Source organism: Falco cherrug, chromosome 1 (assembly GCF_023634085.1).
Source record: "Falco cherrug isolate bFalChe1 chromosome 1, bFalChe1.pri, whole genome shotgun sequence".
Taxonomy (NCBI): Eukaryota; Metazoa; Chordata; class Aves; order Falconiformes; family Falconidae; genus Falco; species Falco cherrug.
This window is the reverse complement of record NC_073697.1, coordinates 55691398-55710543: the sequence shown is the minus strand read 5'-3', so window position 1 is coordinate 55710543 and position 19146 is coordinate 55691398. Positions and strand designations below refer to the sequence as shown.

The following is a 19146-nucleotide window of genomic DNA, read 5'->3' as shown; positions in this document are numbered from 1 at the left end:
AGACAAAACTGATTCTTGAATGGAACTGTTAAGATCACCTCCAACCAGTTGACTGCAAGGTCCCACTCCAACCCATTATCAACCATTTGAAACAACTATTTAAGAATGGCCCTTCAACAAATACCGCAAGTGGAATAAAGGGGTTTGAAGATTCCAGCTTACATTATGTGAGGAGACAGAGTGCTCTCCCTCTTTTGAAATGGCTGAGCCCATCCACCTGGTTATTGAAACAGCCCAAAAAACAGTCCAATATTTAGACTTCACCTCAAACAGACAAGGCCCTGAAGTCTGTCACTCCCCTGCTCAGGCAGATTTTGTGCCATTTAGTTCATTTAATAAACAAAATAAATAACAACAAAAAATCCCAAACAAACAAACAAAAAAACCCACACAAAAAAACCCACAAGAAAACACAAAACTCAAACAAAAACTATTGGCAATGGTTACATCACCCAAAAATAACGTTGCTGAATGTGGGAGCTGAGTGTTTGACTTGCAGCCTTTTGGGAACTGACCACCACACATTACCGTCCAGTGTCTCTGCAAGAAAATCCCTTGAGAAAGGGAGTCTCTTAACCTCTTAACTATGAAACGAAACATCTTTAGCAATCAAGACATATGCTGTATATCCAAAATCTTTCCTGAAATATGTTGCTTGACCACCTTATTTCTGATATCTGATACCATACAGACAAAAAAACTCCACCGTTTTCCAAGTTCTCCACTTTATCATCCAGGCTTGTTGCATTTTTGTCTCTTCCTTCCAACCACATACAGATATTTTTTTTAGCCCAATTGAAATAGTTCTTTCCAAACTGGATAAATCACCAGTTTTCATCAGTATTACTGATAAAAAGTGACACTTGAATGAACCAGACAGTACATTAAATCCTTTCCAAGATGACTAATTTCAAGTGAATGATACCTAGCTTTTTCTTAAAAGGCTTGGACAGCTTTGCCGGGACTGTCAAACTACAGTTACTGTGTACGTCTAACACACAAACCCATCTTCTTCAAGAAATTCTCCACACCCTTGACTGTACACAGACATGCGACCCATCTGTCTTACTACTTTTCTTCAGGTCACCCTTAGACCTGGATCAGATCAGTCTGAACTGGAGACAGCAGCAGCACGGCCTCCGAGCCAGGCAGAAAGAGCTTACTCGGTACTAGGGAAGGAGATGCGCGCTCTGGGGGCAAACAGGATGAAAGGCACAGGTGCCAGCTAAGTACAAGCGGTTAACAAATACAGCTTGGCTATCCTAGGCAGGTTGCTCACGTTCTGAGTACATGCTATTTAAGAGTGTGTACTGTCAACATCACAAAGGCAAATTGAATAACTAATACAAACAGATGGCTATAACAACCTTTGTTTTGCATCCATAAAATACTGTTACATGCATTTTGAATTCAGAATTGTAGCAAATCACCAACTGCTTAAAGCCAGTGTTACCACTTACCTTTACAATATGTATCAAATTGCTTAAATTAACAGAACACAACCTTTACCAGCTATGTAACATTTTTACTGGGTAATTACAACTTCCAGACATTTTACAGGATGTACCGAATTCAAGTATTACAAAAGAAGGAACATATGCAGAGAAATATCTAGATGCCTACACCTCACCAATCAAAATTACTTCCCCAAACTAATATGAAGTAACCCAAGACACAGAATGAAAAAGCCTGTACACCAAAAAGCATGGCTGGGGGAACACACTCAATTAAAAGGCTGCGTGGAAAAACATGTTTCAGCTTTGCGATTGCTCTTTGAAAGTTCTACCCTAGTGACAGTCCTCACCACTGACTTTCAGATTTAATACAATTTTGGCAATAGCCAAAATGCTTTCCAAATGTTTCTTCTCACATAGTTCTTCAGCATCTTTAATTTGAAGACAAACTTACAAAAAAACCTTTATAGTACATCATTTATACAACATTGCATATTTTTTCTTCTGTCTTCAGATTTGAAGCAGCGGATCACAACCTCAAAATTTTTAAATACAGTCTAAATACAGAAATCAAACATCCTAGAGTGTGGAACTGTACTCCACTATTTTAACAGACACCTCCTCTCTGTAACAGCACTACGAATGCTGGCAATACAAAAATTTGACCAGGCTTACTGTTAGTGTAACACTACAGAAAGTAACCAAGACCTTTTATTGTAATTGGTGGCTTTGGTTTACATAGAAAAAAAGAAATTGTCCTCAAAAGCCTCATGTGATATAGGATAGAACAACAGTTTTCTGCCTACCTGCTATAATCCGTTGCAGTATGTCTGTGGTATTTTAAAAACGCACATCCTTTTCACATTACATTTTGAATGTTTTAACTCCTTTTCAGAATGTGATGATTTAACTGTAAGTCTCCGTTATCCACAGAAAAATATGCAACTTGAAAAATAGTAACATATTCACCAATGATTACAGTCCACTGCAAGAATTCGGTGGAACTTAGAAACTGCACCTTTTTTTTCCTTTTCTGTAGCATCTTCAGTATGGTGTTTCAATCATTTTCTGGCTGAAAGAAACTATTCGTTTTCTCTTGAATTTAGTCCAGCTCCCATTCCCACAACCACAATTACTCACCCTCCACTCACCAAATACATACCTCACCAACAGAACTCCAGACTGAGATTATACCATTGCCCTTAGCAATAAGACTGTTTTCAGAGGGCAAATAGAATTATACCTGTGAGACTCAATACCTTATTAAGAAACAGTTAAACAGAGGCACTTATTTTCATTGGGGGGGGGGGGGGCAGGAGATTATTTTTTGCTAGGGGTGGGAGGGAGGAATCACCCACCTATCTGAATATTGCTAGAATGTCATACTACATAGTTTTATGCATTCTAATGAAATATTATTTTACCGTCCTTCTCTCCAATCATAATTTCTTATTTCTGGCCAATTTTTTAGTTTGTGTTCATCTGTTCCTATTCCCAAGCGCTCAACACCTTAGTTTTTTCCCTTCCTTGTATTCTTTTTCTTTTTACCACACACTTTGTTACTGTTTCCTTTCTTTTGCTTCAGCAAAGCCTGATTGAGTGCTGTTTCTGTAGTCCATACAACCACTTAAAAGAGTTCCTGGCACATTTTATTTTCCTCAAAGCAAAGATTTCTGAAGTGCATGTCCTTTAGAAGTCTGGATTCCTATTTCTTTCCGTTTGTAATAAAGATATAGTCTACTTTTGATCTGAAATATTTGCTTCTCACTAACAAGAAAGGAAAAATTAATTATTTAACCCTCGTAACCCCTCCACAAAAGTATCTTTTTGATACACCTCAACTTCTCATTTACATTAAGTAAACTGCATGAGAGGTTAGTTGTACTCTGTTCAGAGCTGACAGCAAGAATAGAAGCAGCACAATACTTAAGCTAGAAGGGAAAAAAAGAAACCAAATTGTTATTTTATGTTCATTTCTACAATGTAAGCCTTTAGGCATGCACAGAAGTTCAATTTTTGTGCAGGAGTCAATATTAATCAATTGTTCTATTCTACCAAGCCAAAATGCCTTAAAAGTACATATGACTATAAAATGAAATACTTGTATTTCAGATCTTGAACAATATGCTTCTGTGGATGCTTTTGTAAGAAACACATCTAGGTCAACTTTAGAACAAGGATTACTTAACTGAAATTTTCAAAAATTGCCACACTTTCAATACACAAAAGCCTAAAAACCCTTTGCAGGAAGCGTGTATTTGATGCACTCATCCTTAGTAGAGGTACCTCCCATAACGCATACTTTTTAGTTTGTTACAGAAAAAAGATAAAACAGCTAAAACTATAACAAATAAGGAGAACACAGAACTGCAATCAGTGTACTACTAGACAAAAAAAACATACTTAAAACTCTTCCCCGTACTCCCCCTTATCAAAATGGAGCCAGTAAAAATCCCTCAATAAAAACTGACTCTCCGGATATAGCTAAAAAAACTGCACCTGCCAGAATCAGAGAGCTCTGGTAGTTTTGGCTAACGCAATTTGTAGTTTTCAAAACAGCAATCACTGTTGTCAACTCAATGAACAAGCACAGTACGAATTCCAGAGACCAAAAGTAGCATCTAGCCCTGCTATTTAAAACTTAAGACACTCGTAACAGCTTCCTCCTCTAAAAGCAGAAAAAAATAATAAAATCTGTGTGGGAATTGAAGGAAGGAGAAAAGCAGAGGCTAAAAAACCTTCAGTCTGAGAATGAGTCACAGAAGATGAAGAATGCAACTTGTCCTTAAAACATATATTCTCCCGTTGCCCAAATCCCTACTACTTCTAGGGCAGAAAACACAGCAGTCTCTGTAATAGTCGCCCACTGAAGCATATTTTAGTGGTAAATACTTAACAACTGCTTTAGGAAGTGGAGGGATAGAGGGGGACCACATCAAATACTGAACTCCAGTGTATAAAAGAAATAATTTAGACTTGAAATTGATTCATGGGGGAAAGATAATCACCTCAGAATTTTATCTTTTATAGAAAAATGAATTCTACAGGAAAGCACATATTATTAATCTCCAGCCAGCTTTGACTTAAAATACATTAAAATCACTCAGTATATTGGAACATGAAGATATTTTTTCAAACACACAAATTTTACAGAATTATGAGACACTGCGCAACACATAAGCAATCTTTCACAAAGCTGAGGGCCGTAGTACTTTGAACACAATTTGAAAAAATAGAACCTGCAAGGTCAGTATACAAAAATAAATTTTAAAAGACCACATCTTGAACAAAATCCTAGACTATAACTTTGTTAACTTTATTTTAGTGAGTGCTAAATCCTTACTCCTTTTCTTTCAAGTCAATCTAAAAGAAAATTATTATGTAATTGCATTTGTGATAAAGAAAAAAAAATCCACTCATCCACACTTCGTAAGTTCTCTTTAATTCTGAGGATTCTATCATATATCACTCTATCAGCTAAGTATTTTCCCCAAAAACACTTAAAATAAAAGTAAACTAAGTAGTGGACCCACGTCACCTCAAGTTTTAGACCATAAAGACAGTTAAGAAAAAAGCGCAGTAAAAATGTCAAAATGGTTAAAACAATCTGCAAATTGTAACGTATATTAAAATGTAACAGCTTGGAATTACTTTTCCTTTCCAATCTGTCAGGCTCAATGAATTGATATTTTCATACATCTGCAAGACATGTAAACTTACAAGGTACTGCCAAAACCAGTCTGCCTGCCTTTTTGTGGTACATCACCATCCTGGTTGTTTTTAAAAATGGAACTGGGTCCTCAAACTACGCAACTGTTGTGCACCCAAAAACATCCAACTTCCAGTTCCTTAAATTTAACATACTGTGATGCTATCATCAGTAAGGTAACTGGGAGACAAGGATCTGAATTTTATCTTGCAATACAAAAGATGTGCGGATGGGTATGCGTCTGACTCATAAGGAAATCAGATTCCATTCGAATTAATCTCTGATGAACGAGAAAAACATTTTAGTAGACTTTTGGAGCAAATGCCCTATAAGAACATAAACTCACACCTCCTCTTAAACAAGGTATGGGAACACTTTAGTATTGATGTAACATTTACTGACCTCAAATATGCAACTGCAAAGTGCATACCTACACTACTCACTCGTTAATAACTCCAGCATACAAACCACTTAGGATCACACTGGCTGTCTCCACTAACCTCCCGAGTAGAACACTTTCTCAGTTTTACTTCTCTTCTGGTTTTTAAGAGTTGTGGAATAACAAGTTTATTAAAGTGTTTATTCAAATTCAAATTCCATATAAATATTCTAGGAAGAAGGAAAAAGATTATGCATTATCAGATTCCAGTGCTCTTCATGAATAAGACTAAGATCAGCAGAGCGCATACTTTGAGATGAGGTTTACATGGAAGGGTGAGGAGAAAGGTAAATGCTTTATAATGTGCTAAAATATGCCTTATTTATTTGATACAGTCTACTTCCAAATTACTTTTAAACTGCATTTCAAATCATCAGGCTTAAATATACTACCTAGTTCTACAATAGGAGAAAACCAGATAAAAGCAAGCTTTCTTTTGGATTAGCCATAATAACCTCATATGCTATAAAGAAGCCACCAGTGAATAGGGCTTACGGACAATGGTACTAAAAAGACCCCTTCACCCACAACTACTGTATGTGAAGTCCCATCTGTAACTAAACTCTGGAATGTTTTTCTACTTAAAATGACCAGCATGTGAAGTACTTTGCAGTTGTCAAAAGCAGGCTATTTTAAATTCTCATCATTCACTGGTGAGTGACACTTAGTATAAAAACTCTAAAAAGCTTTTAGTCAAACTGGACATATTGGTCTCCACAATTACCATTTGCTGCAGTACCTACAATTTAATCTTAAACTGATTTTTGAAGACTGCTGTTTCCTATCAACACTTCTTCTTTCAGCAAGTCAGTCATTTACTCAGCAACTGAGTCACTAAGACTGTCTTATTACTACCTCTCACCCATGAGCAATTCTCATTTTACTGACATACGTTAAAGTGCATAAAGGATTTTCCTCAGTTATTTATATGCAGTTATTTCACTTATATTTCAACTTCCATGACCAGTACTCATGGCCTATTTAATAAAGGCTGGGTCTCAAAGAATCTGGTATAACTTGGGTGCCTATTTCAGAAAGCCTTGAGGCTGATTATATACAGCACTAGAATTGCACATTTCAAAGTCATAAACTCTTACAAACTTATCTCGGGATTGTTGAGGACCACTGACAGAACTACTTTACTTTCCCAAACAAGCAAGGCCAATTCTTAAAGAGCACAAAATAAGCAGTTTAGAATTCAAATAACAGATCATGTCTAGATGTAAATAAATTAAGAATACAATGTATTCATTTGTTTAATTATAAATAGTTCTAATAATTTTACTATTCTAACTTCCAACTACATCTCTTACGCCTTCTAGCAAAGACTGTAAGTGGCAACACAGCCTATTAAAAGTATAAAAAGCCAAAAATGCCAGTTAACTTTTAATAAGCACTACCATAAATATCTCCCAGATTACATCTGCAGATACTTACAAATAAGAGAACAAGCATCAAAGTAGGGAAAAAAAGAACAAAATTTAAACAAGAGGAAGTTCACTGAAATCTCTACGGGGTAATTTCTTCACAGTAACTTAACATACTCTGGCTAACCACATCCAGCTAACTCCACTGAGGAGAAAAACCTTATTTTTCTGAAGTGTGGTTGGTAATCACAACAGTGGCAAAAAGCAGGTTTCCAGGTCATCGTACTTGGAGAGAAGGCCAGTGCCTGTTTGAAAGAAATTATCTCATAGAAAAGAAAAACTGTGAAAGAATCACACAGTTGAAATACTACAATTAGTTTAAGGTTGGCAGGTTCCACTGGAACAAACTCTTCCTAGCTAATCTTAATATCTCTCAAGAACCTTTAATGATATCTTGAAAGAAACTAAAGAAGTGCAAACTGACTGCAAAGGGACACAAATGGAAAAACTGTGTTGTATATTTTCAGGCAGCTACATCTGCCTAACTAACCCTCAAGTCTTAAGTTCTGAATTGCAGTAAATATACCCTGACAGACTCTCCTGTGGAATTTAAGTCAAGTAGTTTTTTAAAACTGATTTTGCCATGGAAATCTTTGTCTGCAAGTCTAGTGCTTTTCCAGAAACAGAAGCAGTGCTAACAGTCCAGGAAGCCTACAGCAAAAGTAAGCGAGGTATGATGCTGAGGTCACTGCAATTTCAGAAACTTTTCAGCCCTTTACATGACTTCTTTCCAAAATGGTAGCAACCTGAAGATTTCTTCTGCCAAGTCTATAATATCTCCAAATCCACATGACGAACATCAGGATTTCGTTGCTGAAATAAAATAAATAAATTAAAAATTCAAAATATTCAAACACATTTTTGCACATGGATACAAGTTATGTATTCCTGGTATGATGTTGGCAACTGGATAACAAATCCCCTTTTCTGGTAACATAGGGACTATTTTAACACAGGGAGCTCTTTAAAATGAGGAATAGCTTCAACAAACATTGCCCATAGTATAAGCAATTTTTTGAAGGCCAAGTCATCTTTTTACTTGATGAATACTTTTCAACATCACAAATAAACTGGTTCTTATGCATTATAAAGAAGCTCTCAATTTTTAAAAGGCTGTTAAAGTGAGATGCATATATATATATGTTTATTTGGAGAGTTTTATATAAAAACTTAAGAAAGTTTTAACAGATACTTCCCTGAATAATGGGTAAGATTGCTGACAATTTGTTCTATGTCACTGAAGCTATTTATAGAGATTCAAAATACTGTTGCTATTAAAAAATATGCATTTTCTGATACTGTAGAAATATGTTATCATTACATGAACTGTATAATCCATGAGAGGTTTAATCAAAGTCAGTGACTTCAAAATCATCCAGCACGTGAACGTGACTAGCATATTTAGTAAAGCATGTTCAACAGCAACACAACCACTAAAGTTCCTGCCTGTACCAAGAAACAGTATTCATGTTTATAGAATAATTAGTCATGAACCTGCCCCTTGAAAACCATGAAGAACTGGATCTCCTAGGGCAATTAAACTCAAAAAATAGTATTTTGATTTTTAAAAAGCACCAGTCTAGGAACAGAAATTAAAACTAGAATATTATCAAATATAATAAGCAAGGACAGACATGCTGTTGAGCAGTGTCTCATGACCAGAAAAGGCCATCATGACAGGACTGTATTTGCCTGGCAGTGAGTATACTTATAGATCTGTATTCATGTCAGAAAAGGTAAGATTAACAGTCACAATATTTTACAAAATTAAAAATGGAAACAATCCTTTGTTGCATCAACCAAAGAATATTTAAATAGCAGAATGGGAAAAAAAAAGTAATTATAAGAAAGCTATGACAGGTTTATAAATGAAGTAAACGCTGTACTGCTTCAACAGGAACAAAAAATGTGGACTAAAGCCCTCACCACACACATACACTTGATATAATGCTAAATACAAGATTTAAAAAAAAAAAAAATTAGTAACTGAAATTTGGTGCTTTACAACCAAAACATAATTCAACAGCCTGTAAATAACCTGATATTCTGAGAATATAGTAACAAAGACACAATTGGGTCTTATTTCACAAAAAAATATTGTTCTAAACTGAACAAAATACATAACAAATGGATCAATGGCAAAGTAAGGGTTTGCTGCTGGTGAGAACTTAGTTAATGATACTATCATTAGGATTATCAACCTCTTCCCTCTCCCATACTTATAACCAAAATCCCAAAAAGCAGATGCAGTGACACTGTTTAAAATGTAGCACAGAATAAGCACTCCCTAATAAGCAGTTAAATTTTACCTTCAGGTCCTTCTCAAGTCTGTCTACTTCAGCTCCCAGTGTGTCAATGATATTCTCGCCATGCTTAAGCATGAAGGCTTCTAATTCTTCAAGGGTTTTCACTTGTTGAATTTCCTAGGAACAAATCAAATTTAAGACATTTTGATGAAGAAAAGAAAAGAAAGGAGTAACACTACAGAGCGTCCTGACACATTTCAAGTGGGGAAAACCAAACAAAAAAACCCTAACACTTTTCAGATTTCCTTTCAAAATATCATCTGTTCTTATGTCTCAAAGACACAGAAGAGTAGTATCTATTCAATGAAACAGCTGGGTTACACCTGCACTTGATACAAAACCTTCTTGTATCTTTAATGGATTTCCTGCTTGACTTTCCAAGTAAGTTTAGAGAATTTCTTTCATTTCCTAGAAGTTTCTGGGGTATCCCTTGCTCACAGCAAGGCAGAGCAGGGTACCCCTGTGTATTTTTTCCTGATTTTCTTAATGTTCTTACTATTCCATTACACTGCTTACTCTGGGCATCACATTACCAACTCATCTGAAAATCCACAAGGATTACTATGAGTGCTGCTGTAAATACAGCTCTTCCATAATATTAAAAAACTTGAAAGTAGTTGATAGGAACTGAGACTAGGAGATCCATAGCATATGAGACTGCAGGAATGAGGTTAAAGATGACAGGATGCTATGCCCTTCCCTCCAAAAAACCCACAAACATCAATCAGTAGCATCAAAGCAGGTTTTACATTACAGCCTTGTCATAAGCTTTCCTTAGAGGTCTCACACCAAGTTGGCCAGAAGCCATTTGCCCTGCAGTATCTCAGCCACAGTTTAGGCGATACCAGTTGTGGTACATTTAGGACAAGTCAGTTATTGCTAACAGATAAGCGTAATTATTAAATAGCTAATTCTTCTTGTGTATACCGCTACAACACAACGTTAATTTCTACCCCTGCCATTACTCTCAACTGAAGAGGAATAATGTGCTTAGAAGATATTCCAACCACAATAACCTATGGCAACGATCACAGCAAGTCTCACAAGAAAAAGAAACCAGATTAATCTGAATGACAGTATTTCAACAAATATTTCACAACTTTAGAAAGAGTAACGTTGATACAAATGCTAGTTGAATGAACTAATTGTTTGAAAAACTATAGATCAAAAGGCAAGTGCTATGCCTGCCCTTGACTTCAGGTGGCTGTGTCCTGCTGAAAGAGGCCATTCTTCATGGGTTTATAGCTGACACGAGGTTACTACATGAAACTACAATGACCTGTGTAAGAAACAGTTGCCAGACTAGAGACAATCAGAAAGAACTTTCCCAACATCATTAATTGGAAGTCCCAGTGAAGGTTGTATGCAATCACCAAAGGGAACAGTGGGTAAAGGACAAAAGCTAACAAAGCCTTTGAAAAGTAGCCACTAAGCTGCAACAGCAAAGCCACCAAGACTCTAATATAAAACTAAGCAAACCTGCAGTGCCACAGTTGTACCAAGCTGATGGCATTCTTCCTCTCAAAATATATTAAACAAACTCGACACATGAACAGATCACTTACTGCACTACATAACATATATACATTCTTATTATGACATTAAAAGGCAGTACTTTTTAAAAATAACTGGGAAATTAATGGTTTCAAAACTTGCAGTAATTTAAATGTAAACTTAGATAACTTCTAAGTCATATTTAATAGACAGACATAAAATGCAGACATCTGATATCTAGTTTTCACTTTGAAAGGGTGGCAAAATATATAAGCAAGTTATTGGTGAAAGCGGGTAAGCAAGCAAATGTTTTGCCTAATTGAAACTCCTTGTAATTCAGATAAATTATTCTTTACTTCATACTTCATAGCTTTGCTGCGTAGAACCCAGATGAAAGCAGTTTTGTATTTCTATATGGAGGAGAGGGATTAAGAAAAGCTACTCTGAAGGACACTGAAATCAGAGACAGACACTTACTTAAGGGTGGTTAATTGTTAAACGCTGTCAAAATGCTAAGACATGTGATGCCAGCAATCCATATTCAAGCCTAGTTTGAATGGCAGGATCTGTAAACCATAACACTGCATCTTCAGCACCCAAGGCGAATGGCTCTGCCAAAACAGATGCTTATTCTCAGGTGACAGGCTTCCAGTTTTAACTAGAGTTCTTGTAATTCAATAAAATATTATTGGAAGAAATATGTTCTCATCAAAATTATTTTGGACAAGTCTGTATTTTCTAACAAAAACTTGAATTAAAAAACATCTGCCCTCCTCAGCTCAGAAGTGGCTCTGTTTCAGCAGCACATAATAGGATTCCATATACAGATATTTAACACAGTAACACAAAATAAAAACATCTGCAATCCTTCAAAATGAAGAAGCGGAACAGATCTCACCTACTTGAAAATCTTGGGTTTAGACATACTTGAAATTGCAAAGTAAATATCAAATACTGGATGTTACAAAATCTTTTTTTAAAAAAAAAAAACATACTTGTAGCAGCTGTTCAATGTCTTGTTTTTCCAGGTAAGAACGAGTAACAACCCGTCCATCAAAGTCTACTTCTGCCTTGAATCTCACTTTGCTCATTCCCATGTCTGTAGCTTTAACATCATGAATTGCTCTGAAACACATAATTTTTAAAGAAAATGTATAACAACATAAAACAAACAACTAGCTAGTTTGACTTCTGATATTAACAATATTGTCACAGTAAAATGATCCTTTTAAAAGGCCACTGCCTTTGACTAACATATGCTTATTTTGCCACCACACTCTTCCATTAAATACTGATTTTTATTTAACTGGTTATGCTGTTTCTATAGTTATCTGCTACACTAACACATCCATACACAGTTTGCTGCAATAAAAGACAGACCACAAGAAGCATCACAGATTCAGAACTAGACTAATAGTATTTAAAAAAAAATCCTACATTAGAAAGTGAGAACTTCCCTATTCTTGAGTTAAACTTCTAAGTTCAACTTACTTGCTACTGCAAAGTTTTAAGCATATACTGACCCTATTTAACAATCTTTAAGTACCATCAATTCTGAAGTAAAAGAACAATAACTACTGTCAACTACTGAAAGCACACACTGCAATTACAGAAGTGTCCTTTCCTAGATAATTACAATTTGTAAAGGCATGACCTTCTGGAGAATTTTTTATTCAAAGTAACATTTGATGTAAGAAAAACTTACAGATACTGTGTTTGGAACTCATTTTTGACTGTACTGAGTTACTGATCATGATTAATCACAGCACAGCTGTTTGTAAATGCTGAAATGCGTTATTTAAAGGTTCCTAATAGATACTAGAACATGAATGTTGCAATATGTTTACATTTTGGTCCTTTGAAAACTCCTGGTTTTCCATAGCATATTTTTGTTCTGGTTTGTTAGATAAACTCCATGATGCATGAACATGGGTAATAAACAAAAAGTGCTCTAATAAGGTATGAAGTAAACTCACAACCCAGACATACTGTGGTATATTTCAACAGTGAAATAAATATAAAATAAAACATTAAAATAATCTTATTAGAAAAAACCTAGAGTAACAAACTTAGTTATCTTTAAAGCCAAGTATAATTTAAAATTGCCACTGCAGAGTAAGTTTCCATATTTTTTCTATCAAGACCAGAAAAAAGTGGAAACTAAAATACAGGACAAATCGCCAAGAAGTTTCAAATGTTTTAAATTCTTTCTTTTGACATTTCCAAAGCAAAGCAAGTAAATATTCCACAGACTTTGGTTTTATTACACAGAAAAATGCAATAAAATCTAACACACAATTTAGATTCACCAATAAAGCTGACTTGATGGAAAGTAGTAAACCTTTTCCCCCCCGTTCATCTAAGTGGTGCAATTTCACAGCATCTTTAAATTTAGCTTGTCCTTTGTTTTAAGCAAATTTACTCCTCCCAACTAGAAATGTTTCTTCTCATCTAAATGTTTATAAATCAGAACTAAACTAACTTCACAGGCAGTGCAGGAAGAAAGCAGAAGGCATGTATTTTGAAAGTAGCCTGATAGAGTGAACAGCCAACAAAGAACAGGAGACAGAAATTTAAGATTAACAGTCACAGGAAATGTTTATGGAATGTTTCTTGTAATACTCAGGTAGAGGACGGGTAAGCACAGTAAAAAAAAAAAAAAAACCACCATGAAATATATATAGATACACCAAAATATACATCTTAGTAAACATTTAAGCAGATTAAAAGAACTATAAGCTTCATGGTAGCCATAAAGAATTTCTAGCTCTAATCAAATTTACACAGCTTTCTGTGGGAAGCTACCAAATCAAAACAGTATTAACTGGAGTAACCTAAAGGACATCGAGCTACCTCCTCACACAAGAGGGTATTTAAGATAACTGGTGCAGTTCAATGAAGGTTATTGAATTCAGAGAACTTGTATCCATGTGATATATCTTCAACATTTTTGAATCAAGTGCCTATCAGAGCTAAGCAAGAAGCTAAGAGGTATTTGAGATTCTCATTAAGTAGTAACCTGATAAAATTCAGTGGAATGATGCATATTCTGTAAATGTGAAGGAAAAAAAGTCTACCTTACTGCTTATAATCTGTCCAGGAAAGATAAAGACAGTGAGTCGGAAGGAGAAAACACTAATAATTCAAAAATACAAATGTGTATGCTAGAACTTAAGCTACAAAGCTTACTTATGGAAGCTTCTAGATGGCTAGTAGACACCATCAATCCAATCTAGGGAAAAGAGTAAATTTCACATTAAAGAAACATTTGCCAGAGGACACCAAGTTACTGGTTTTGAGCCATCAGTTATAATTTTTTTTTCTCCAAACCAGACAGCCAGATTTTCCAGCACAACACAGTAGCACAATTACCCAACAGCTGTTACAATGAAGTAAATATTGAAGATGAAAATGTCACTAAGAATAGTTTATGCCATAAGAACAGAATCAGGACAGTCTGTACCACATCATATATTTTATTTCACAGTTCTGAAAGCCTAATTTTCCTGTGAAATGAGGAAGTCTTTTAGCATCAAGCCTAACATTTCAGTTAAACTGAACACAAAGATTTAGGCACCAAAAGTAGCAATGAGAATTAAGAATGGAATGTTTGTATAGCAAAAAATAAAATCAAATAATTTTTCAGCTGAGAGAAACTCACTGAAAGCCCATTCTGGATCATAAACAAAGTAAGGGCTACCACTAGAAGTTACCAAGCTAAATGAAAAGAAAGAGGAAATAAATAACAGCCATGAGCCTAAAAAAGAAATTATGAAGTCCAGCAAACTGACAGAAGTATACAAACCAACTTTTTTTAAGTATAGCAAAACCAAAGGATAATCTCGAAACAAGCCTGCTACTAGATGGAAATAGTAAAATTGTTACTGATGATATAGAACAGACAGAAACATACAGTAATCATTGTTTTCTTGGTCTAAAAAAAGCAAAACAATATATTACTACTACAAAGCATTTCCCTATTAGTAGCAGAGAAGCATATTGGATATTTAAAAGGGAAAAAAAGCTTCTAATTCAGCAGGCTCCATAACTTGCATTCAAAAGCAAAAAGAACTAAGAATAACTGTGAAGGCAAATAAATTTTTCATCCTGCAACACTGATGAGAATTAAAAAAACCAGATTATATTAACACCACTGTGCCACAATTTAAGACCAGCAAATGAGGCAATCCATTTAACTAAAGACAACTTCACCTGACAACCCAAGGAAAAATAGTGAAAAAGGTGGCAGGAAAAAATTATATATTAAGAGCATTAATTCCAGTCATTAAGGTTTTAGAGAATGTAGGTCCTGTCAAACAACATGGTTAAAAAAAAAAACTTTTAAAAATCAAAAAACCCTCAAGATTTAGCTGAAAAAAAAAGATCAACAACACAGAGATTAATTATTTCAGTAGGACAGCAGTTAGCACTGTCTGATAAATCACATACTTTATAATTGCCAGTGGAACACAACGCTCAGGCAAGCAGCTGCTGGAATAGTAAGTTAAGTGGTGGTGGTGGCAGTGACAGGGGCAGTGGGGAGTTGAAATCAGAGCCTCTGGATCCTTTGGTCAATTTGAATCTAGAATACCTTCTGATGAATACTAAATGATTCCCTAGTAATTCTCCTACATATTTGGCAGAATGCATCTGAAAATAAAGATTGAAAACTCTCCATGAAAGAACAAGGGACGACTGTTCTGGGAAGCAGCAACTGCAAAAAGGATTGCATTAAGAACTCGGGTAGTTTGGTAGCTAAAAAACCTGAAAGGTTGAAGTAAAAAGAGCAAATATTAGTCACAGCTTTAGAAGCAGACCAGCACTCAGGAGCTTTTTCTTTTACATTTGGTGCCAGTAGGAAAAGTCTAAGAGTAGAGCATACTACTGCAACACTCCATTTAAGAAAACGGGAGAGTTTGAATGTTGATGAAAATGCTGAAACTCCTACAATCCCAAAGCTGTTGATGAAAATGTACAAGTAGCCTTTTGAAGAAAGGCATGTCCAAAGAAGGGCAACAAAGCTTGTGAAGGGTCTGCAGCACAAGTCTTATGATGAGCAGCTGAAGGAATCTGGGTTGTTTAGCCTGGAGAGGATGAGGCTCAGGGGAGAACTTATTGCTCTCCACAACTACCTGAAAGGAGGCTGTAGGCAGGTGGCAGTAGGCCTCTTCTCCCAGGTAACAAGCAACAGGACAAGAGGTCCCACCAGGGGAGGTCTAGATTGGGTATTAGGAAAAATTTCTTCACTAAAAGGGCAATCAAGCATTGGAACAGGCTGCCCAGGGAAGTCGTAGAATCACCATCCCTGAAATGTTCAAAAAATGTGTAGATGTGGTGCTTACAAGTATGATTTAGTGGTGGACTTGACAATCCTGGGTTAACAGACTTGATGATTTCAAAGGTCTTTCCAATCTAAATGATTCTACAAGTCTATGAAACACTTGATGCTAAAAAGACTTCCTCATTTCACAGGAAAAATTTGAAAACAAACCAAAAACTAACCAATGGCTGGAATAATTAAAAAAAATTAAGAGTAGCTTCTTCCCCAGATTATGCCTAGTTACAAGCAAGGTTAATTATATATTTACATTTGAGAGAATTCTGAGATGAAGAACAGGTGTCTTATCAGAAGGTGTAAGTTAACCAAGCTCAAAATATCCGGCTTGTTACAAGAAGAACTTGGTCAAAAACAAAAGCTGCACTACAAGAAAACAAAGCAGATAATATAATGGATCTAAGAAAAGAGATCACTCGAGACAAAGTGCACACAGAAAGAAGGTCCTGCAAATGACGTTAGGAAAAGCAACTAAACATGTTTCAGCTTCCAACCTTAAGAGAAACACACAGTTTCTTACCAAGTCTTCACTTGGTTTTTTCACATGCTTTTTTAAAGTTGTTACTTCTTGTTTCAAAAAAGTATCTACGGCAAGGAGACAAACTAAGCCTGCTCTGCTGAGAAGCTACAGCCATCTACAAAATGGAATACAATATAAAACGGTGCTTGGGATAGAAGAAATTTTATGATTCCAGACTGAGACAAGTAAAAGCCACCTGTGCACTTTGGAAAAAAGAACTACAGAAGCTGAGTACCAATAACCATATGAATTCACCTACTCTAACACAGTACTGTTGACACATGCTCCACACTCAGAGTAATCCAGGACCACCACAAATACTTTAAGCAGAGCTTAGTTACTGACATGTGGAAATTCTAACACAATTCTATTCCAAACCAGGAATCTGGTTTAGCTTCTGGAATGAAAGGTATGTCATTCAGACCTGTTGCTTGCAACTGAGATAATGCAGTACTTAATTTCTTTCTATTATTCTGGTGCTAACTAATGGGCTTGGGGTTTTTCCTCCAGAGCTCAGTAATGACTACAAATAAAAAAAGCACTAAAATATTCCAGCTGATTTACACAGAAATACATTCCCGAATAAAGATTTTGAAGAAAACAAAAAGGGGTTTTGCTTCTAAATCAAGCTTAGTAGGGTTAAAGCTAAAATAGCTCCCTAAAAAGCATTTAAACAGGATTTCAGAATTACAGTGAGCTATAAGTCTATTTCACTACAAATTGCAGATTTCCAAAGAAAAAGAAATTAGCATTAAGTTCATTCTGTAAGCATCTAACATGCAGAATCTATTACATCATAATACTACTGCAGCACTTCACTGCCAACTGCTACAGAATTCCAGACACTGAATATTAACAGTAACAGAATTTAAATATTTAAGTGCTAATAAACTATAAAAGCAACATTACAGTATCATTTAGAAGTGGTTGCATTTCATGCATTTGAAAACAGTTCTGTTTGTGATGGCTTTCTCATTAAGTCATTGTCAACTCCTTTAATGTAACTGTTAGAAGATATTTGCAATTTTATTTCAGCTGTGGAACATCTGAGAGGTACAAGTATTCACTTACTGAAATTTTTAGCACAGAAATAGAAGTTAGCAGATTCTACAATCTCAGATGAATCCACCCTAAAAATAATCAATCTCACCAGGTTTCTCCCATTTAAAGTGCTTGAACTATTTTTTCCAAATGCTATTTTCTTGCTCTTTGCTGTTCTTAGCAGAGATTGAGCTGTAAAGATTCTCACCTTACTACAGGATCACTTTCCAGTAACTCGGTGAGTCGCTGCAGTTGTTCAGGTTGAATGGATCGTCCCAGCAGGGCTTCAGTGTTAGTATAGATTAGAAATGCTGACACAGTTCCTAACAGAGTTCCAACACCTAGAGACCCCACACTGTCATAATAAGGATTTCCTAAATAAGATACATCAAATTAGTTTCACATAGTATTTCTAAGACATAGCAGATAATTCAGAGATCACACTGAAAAGAGTATATAGTTGGGGGGGGGGGGGGGGCGCGGTTTGGGTTTTTGCTTTTTGATTGGATTTTTTATTTTTGGATGGGGTTGGGGGGTGGGGCGGGGGGGTGTTTTTTTTAAGGCACTGGCAATTCTTTCCTACCAAGGAACAAGGTGAAGCTGCAAGAAAAGAAATTATCTTAAGATAAAGTCTCCAGTCCCTCCTGTCACCTGCAGGACTAATAAATGAGTAAATTCTTGTCAGCTATTTGGGTTTATGTGTACAGAATTACCTTTATTATTATAACATTATATACACCTAAACACAGTAGTAGCACAAAAGTCTGTTCTTTCATCAGTAACTCAAAAATTTGGAAGTATTAACCATTTCTGGAATACAGTAGGTTTTAAACGTGTACTCATGCATATTCAGATTTGTAGAAACGGTAATCTATTTTTAAGTTTATGAAGGAAACTAGAGAACTGACTTCTACATAAAAAAATGCAACATGCAATTAACTCATTAAAAGCCAAAACCCAACAAAATTACCATATTTATTTTGTTAAACAATTGAAAAGCCAAAGCCAATACTTATTTGTCCCTTTTTAAGTAATCTTCCCTCTTTAGAAAGCTTAACTGTGCAGCAAATTGAGACTTTGAATCAGCTGCCATATAGATCATCCTATCTGCACCACTTGCATTTGCCACACTGCTCAGGAGCAGCTGTTGTAATCTAAAGATAACATTAATAGCACTATGTATCAAAAGGAAGGAAAGGGCTGCTTCCTTAAATCCTCCCCACATGCACGTGGAGCTGCACACCAACTAATGAAACTCAAATTATGTAATCCCACCATGGCACAAAGTGATTTATATAACTGACTACAATAAATATACCTTTAGTAAAAAATATCTTAGTTTGTATTACAAAATCGCTCAAAAGAAAGTCAGACCCATCTGCATGTCCTCTTTCAAGCTTAACCCCATCAATAACAGACAT

At 35.6% G+C, this 19146-nt stretch overlaps 1 protein-coding gene across 2 annotated transcripts in view; it reads right to left on the bottom strand.

Annotated features, from left to right (window-relative positions):
- Window positions 1-4440: 4440 nt before the first annotated feature.
- The window catches only part of SLC30A9 (solute carrier family 30 member 9), a 36071-nt gene continuing 21365 nt past the window's right edge, over window positions 4441-19146 (bottom strand). Inside the window, exons 15-18 of one of the 2 annotated variants that reach the window (XM_055700719.1) lie at window positions 17934-18099; window positions 11825-11954; window positions 9339-9452; window positions 4441-7842 (exon numbers count right to left, since the gene is read on the bottom strand). In XM_055700719.1, the coding sequence (XP_055556694.1) occupies window positions 7798-7842; window positions 9339-9452; window positions 11825-11954; window positions 17934-18099 (455 nt within the window). In that variant the 3' untranslated portion in view covers window positions 4441-7797. Of the gene's footprint in view, window positions 7843-9338; window positions 9453-11306; window positions 11441-11824; window positions 11955-17933; window positions 18100-19146 lie in introns of those variants that run through there. The other variant, XM_055700711.1, reaches the window with a different exon arrangement.